Here is a 5788-nt window from a genome sequence, read left to right as displayed (position 1 = left end):
GAGGGCCTCGGTCTACACTTGCACCAAGATATATTTGATTTTCTCCACTAATCCTTCGCGGATCTTGTTACTCTTGGGTGTTTGGGCACCCTAGACGGAAGAGGTCACCTCGGAGCCACATTCCAATGTGGTGAAGCTTCATGGTGGTGTTGGGAGCCTCCAATTTAGTTGTAGAGAGAGCCCCAACCTTGTTTGTAAATGTCTGGTCGCCGGCTTCAAAGGCACCACTAGTGGAATCACGACATCTTACATTGTGCGACGGCGTGAGGAGAATACAGTGGCCCTAGTGGCTTCTTGGGGCGCATTGTGCCTCCACACCACTCCAACAGGGACGCACCTCTCCCTAAAAGGAGGGAACTTCGGTAACACATCCTCGTCTCCATCGACAGCTCTAGGCCGTGGGCAGAGTTCAACATACCGGTGCTGAAGGAATCCATGGCCCTATTCCGCGCAACAACTCATGTCACAATGGGAAACGGCAGGACAACGCTATTCTGAGAGGAAAGATGGATAGATGGGCAGAGAATATGTGAGCTTGCTCCGGCAGTACATGAGAGGGTCTCGAGGCATACGCGAAGGACACGGACTGTTCTGGCAGCGATAACTAACAATGCATGGGCCAGGGACGTCGGACCAGACCTCACGGCCGGTGAGCTCGAGGAATTCCTAAGACTATGGTACAAGATATCTACCATCCAGCTCACGGAGGACTCTGAGGACAGTGCTGGGCTTGGGAGAAGCATGGACAGTTCTCGACACGTTCTGCTTACCCCGCGAGGTTCATGGGACTGGAGGCCTCGCCGACGGCGGCCTTCACTTGGCAATCGCTAGCACCCCTCAAGTGCCGATTCTACACCTGGCTTGCCTTCAAGAATAGCTGTTGGACATCAGATAGACTCGTGTGACGAGGGCTCCCACACCAAGATGCATGCCCGTTTGTGATCAAGAGGAGGAGACCATACAACATCTACTAATCAACTGCGCATTCGCACGACAGGTATGGCATTGGTTCGCGGAGGGTACTGGTAGACAAGGCTTCACCCCTAGGGTTGACGAATCGTTGGAGGAGTGGTGCATCAGGCAGGAGCAAGACGGAACACCGGAGAACCACACGCGTGCCAAATTCCTACTTGGCATGTGGATGATATGGAAACACCGCAACGACGTCGTTTTTAACGGAGCAACGCCGTCTCTGGCGACCTGCATCAGACAGATCAAATAGGAGGGAAGCTGGTGGGTGAAGGCTGGCCTGATCCGAGAGGCGGAGGGCTTACTATGGGTGGCCCCTGAGTAGTTAGGTGCGTGAGTTGGGTGGAGTTGGGCAAGGCCTAACTGTAAATATCTGTACAGACGATCACTTTGGGGAGTCTTTCCCTCTCTTCTATAATGAATGATACGCATGCTTGTGCGTATTCGAGAATATTGCGTTTGTATATTGTGCTTGATTGTGAGCTTGTTGTTGTGCTTGTCATATAGGTTGTCCCCTTAGTTGCATTTTTAGACAACCTATTTTATTGTCAAGCCTAATTTGATTAAAAGAACTAAAAATTGGTAGTTGCCTATTCACCCCCACTCTAGTCAACCATATCGATCCTTTCACCATTGCCGTAGCAGTCTTGTCACCCATGCTTGATAGATCGGTGGCACCTCTTCTAGCACATGTCTCGATCGTATGAGCAATTAATTTGATCATTTTTACTTGCCAGAACTTCGACTTATTATGGGCCTTACAGAATGAAAATCCCAGAATATTTAGATGAGCCTAATAAACTGAAAAAGGGGTACATTTTGGTGACAAAAAGGTGTGTCCTGTTTGAGCCTGTTTGGTTTGAACAAAATATAAGTTAATTAGCACTGATTCATATGATTATATCTGTCTGAAAAGAGTTTCCAAAGCATCTTCGGACTGACATGCGCGTTCAGCTCGAAGCGACCCAGCACACGGAGTCTTGCCGGACTTCTATACGAGCCGGATTCAGACACTACTAGAAACGAAAACACCTCCTATCTGAGTCTGACTCGAACAGAGGCTGCACGTATGCTACTAGGGAACGGATAACTTTGGCCCTTTATATACAGATACATAGATCCGCCCTTGTAATCGTCACAGCCGGGAGTCCCCCAAATTTTGATTGAACTCTCGTTTCGCCACCCAAGAAATTGCCGATTTTGTTGGGAAGGTTGCATTGTCGCTTGTTCGTTGCTAATCGCCGAAATAAACCTGCGGTAGCGGAGGCATGGCTAATCTCCGACATACAAGGAAGGAGGAGATGATCGGCAAGAGGAGGGAGAGGGCGTCCTCGTCCTCAAGAAGGACGTGTTGGACTGTCCCGTCTGCTCCAACCCCCTCAGCCCTCCCATCTTCCAGGTAATCATATTGATTTTCTTGTATGTATATATTAGTCTCGTATACTTTCATTATTCATGTGTTGACGACGTTAATTCTGAACCATGTCCGGTTGATTCTCTGCATGCACGCATGCAGTGCAAACTAGGGCACTTGGTCTGCTCGCCCTGCCGCGACAAGCTCCCGGGGAAGAAGAAGAAGGCCTGCAGCGTGTGCTCTAAGGCCGTCTCCAGACGATGCCATGCCATGGAGCGCGTCGTCGAATCCATCGTCGTGCCGTGCTCCAACGCCGCGCACGGGTGCACCGCCATGATGGCCAGCGGCGAGAAGGCGGAGCGCGAGGAGGCTGTTGGGTGTCTAGCCCTAGCCCTCCCTCTCACCGGAACTCTCTCTCTCTCTATACTCTCTCTAGAACGATCAGAGAAAGAAGAAAGGAGAGAGACACAAGACACGATGGTTCCGGCGCACGAACGCCTGCCGCACGAACGGCGTCTTCCTCGAGCACGAACTCGAGCCCCACACAAACAACAGTACGCGGGGTGGAGCTTTATACACGGGCGCGCCCACACGACGCCGCGCTCCCCACTCCTCCACGCCCGCACGCTCCGCACGCCTTGGCTCACGCACCCGTCGCGCACCAACGCGATCAACGCGGCCGGGCTCCAGCAGAACGCCGCGGTCACCCCCGCCACTATCGCCAACTACCCACGCAACAGGTGCGCACACAGACGCACACCCCGCGCCACACACACACACGCACACAAGCCATACACTAGTCGGACCATGGCCAGACTAAGGTCAGACTATGCCTAAATATGGGCTTGACGCGGCCACGGACCGGACTGGCACGCCCGACACCGGTCACCTCGGCGGGGACATGGCTTATGCGCCAACAATCACCCCCTAAGCCATGACATCGCCTGACTCGTCGTCGTCATCTCCTCTGCGCCTCCAGCGCGAGCCGACGCCCACTGCCGCTGCAGCAGCCCGCAGTCCCGTGCACCGTCGCGCCGCGTTTCCGTGCCCCCACGGTTGTCGCGCCGAGCCGCCGCGACTTCTGCGCCACCACACAGCTCCTCCGCGACCTCCTCGTCTCCGCGACTGCCGTGCTCTTCGCGTGCACGACATCAGTCCGCACCGCCGTGGAGTCGCCGCGCGTCGCGGTCGCCACGCGCTCGCCGCGCGCTGCAACCTCCATGCCCGACGCGCTCGCCGCGCGCGCCACCGCGCGCCACGGCCGCAAACCTGTAGCTCTGATGCTAAGTGTTGGGTGTCTAGCCCTAGCCCTCCCTCTCACCGGAATTCTCTCTCTGTACTCTCGCTAGAACGATCGAGGAAGAAGAAAGGAGGGAGACACAAGACACGGTGGTTCCGGCGCACGAACGCCTGCCGCACGAACGGCGTCTTCCTCGAACACGAACTCGAGCCCCACACAAACAACAGTACGCGGGGTGGAGCTTTATACACGGGCGCGCCCACACGACGCCGCGCTCCCCACTCCTCCACGCCCGCACGCTCCACACGCCCTGGCTCACGCACCCGTCGGGCACCAACGCGATCAACGCGGCCGGGCTCCAACAGAACGCCGCGGTCACCCCGCCACTATCGCCAACTACCCACGCAACAGGTGCGCACACAGACGCACACCCCGCGCCACACACACGCACGCACGCAAGCCATACACTAGTCGGACCATGGCCAGACCAAGGTCAGACTATGCCTAAATATGGGCTCGACGCGGCCACGGACCGGACTGGCACGCCCGACACCGGTCACCTCGGCGGGGACATGGCTTATGCGCCAACAGAGGCGTGCCCTTACGCGCCATGCTTCTGCCCGGAGCAAGGCTGCGGCTTCGCTGGCACGACGGAGGCGCTCCTGGACCACTTCGCCGCCGAGCACGAGTGGCCGGTCACGGCGTTCAAATACTTCGAGCCGTTCGACGTGCCCGTGAAGGCCGGCATGCACGTCCTCCACGGCAGCAAAGAATACGAAGAAGACCAAGACGACGACAGCGACCTCTTCCTGCTCCACGTGGGGCCCCCGGACACCACGGTGAAAGTGGTCTCACTGGTCCGCGTCCAGGCGCACGCGCCGGAGTACGAGATCGGGTGCATCGCGAGCTTCTCCTGGTTCAGGGGCCAGACCCAGGTCGCGACGCTGGACACGATCCTAACCTCGTCGCTCTCTAGCGGGTTGCCCGACTGCGGCTTCTGCATCGTACCCGAGGCTCCACCCGGGGGCGACGAGCTTGTCTTCCTCAGTCTCACCATCGGTGTGGATGTCGAGACGATGGAGGATGACGACGACCAGGAGGAGGCGGATGACGAGGAGGAGTACAGCGAATGGATGCGCAGGATGGCCTGGGTAGAGGTACCTGCCAACGGTGATGATGAGGATGATGAGGCGGATGGTCACAATGGTGATTGACGAACTCTTGTATTTGGAGCTTGTTAACTAGTACTGTACTAGTTGAAGGATGCATGTATTGACATACATATATACAATCTGGGGTTTTAAGCCATTGGATTTGATTTGTTTTCCTTGAAGTGGTTCTGTTCTAATCTGCCATTCAGTCGCTTATAAAAAGTGATCGGCTTAATGCTTACATTGTCGATTCAGTATCTATCTTCAGTCATGATTAGAGTCATTCGACTACTACTAGGTTTTTTTTTTACTCAAATTTGATTTACATTAGATTGATAGAACCAACCAGATTTAAAAAAAAACACTTTTATTAACTCAAAATGTGCGTGTCATGATTAGAGTCATTATACTACGTTTTTTTTCAAAATTTCAAAATAGAAACATCATTTTCTAAAATGAAAAATAGCATGTTGATTTCCTTAAAAAAAGTTAATTATTTTACATGCAAAATTAATAATTTTGATGAAATGCTGGTCAATATGGAGACCTCATTTCAAGATATGAAAATGTGTGATATTTGGAAATCGCACTTTCTTGAAAATGTTGATTTTAAAATATGAAATAAGCATGTTCATTTGAAACAATTTATAATATTTTTGCGCTAAAATTTAAGCGTTTTAGTAAAAAAAACATAAAGCTCTTTTTCAAGATTTAAAATATGGTGGTTAAAATAGAAACCTCAATTTTGAAATATGAAAAACGAAAGGTATTTTGAAATCATGCTTTCTTGAATTTTTTTGATTTTCCAATATAAAATAAGCATGTTCAATATTTTCTGCGCTGGATTTTAAGCGTTTTGGTCAAAACAGAACCCTCGTTTTCGAGATTTAAAAACATGGTGGTGAAAATAGAAACCTCATTTTTTAAATATGAAAAATGGGTGATATTCTGAAATCATGCTTTCTTGAAAAATGTTGAATTTCACTTATGAAATAAGCATGTTCACTTTAAACAATATGTAATTTTTTGCATAGAAAATTCACCGTTTTGGTCAAAACAGAACCCTCTTTTTTG

General features: G+C 51.7%; 1 protein-coding gene across 1 annotated transcript; it reads left to right on the top strand.

Annotated features, from left to right (window-relative positions):
* The first annotated feature begins 1884 nt into the window (after positions 1 to 1884).
* Positions 1885 to 3672, top strand: LOC123120599 (uncharacterized). Its single transcript, XM_044540603.1, has 2 exons — positions 1885 to 3063; positions 3303 to 3672. The coding sequence occupies exons 1-2, from the start codon at positions 2480 to 2482 to the stop codon at positions 3670 to 3672; spliced, it is 954 nt and encodes a 317-aa protein (XP_044396538.1). The 5' UTR covers positions 1885 to 2479.
* The last annotated feature ends 2116 nt before the right edge of the window (positions 3673 to 5788 follow it).

Source organism: Triticum aestivum, chromosome 5D (assembly GCF_018294505.1).
Source record: "Triticum aestivum cultivar Chinese Spring chromosome 5D, IWGSC CS RefSeq v2.1, whole genome shotgun sequence".
Classification (NCBI taxonomy): domain Eukaryota; kingdom Viridiplantae; phylum Streptophyta; class Magnoliopsida; order Poales; family Poaceae; genus Triticum; species Triticum aestivum.
The sequence above is the reverse complement of the archived record's forward strand: the minus strand, read 5'-3'. Positions and strand labels throughout refer to the sequence as shown.

Excerpts from the sequence above, each read along its gene's own strand:
- LOC123120599 (XM_044540603.1), top strand. The coding sequence starts at position 2,480 with ATGCAGTGCAAACTAGGGCACTTGGTCTGCTCGCCCTGCCGCGACAAG. Across the intron at positions 3,064-3,302 it reads GCCAACTACCCACGCAACAG|CGCGAGCCGACGCCCACTGC; the intron begins GTGCGCACACAG and ends CTGCGCCTCCAG.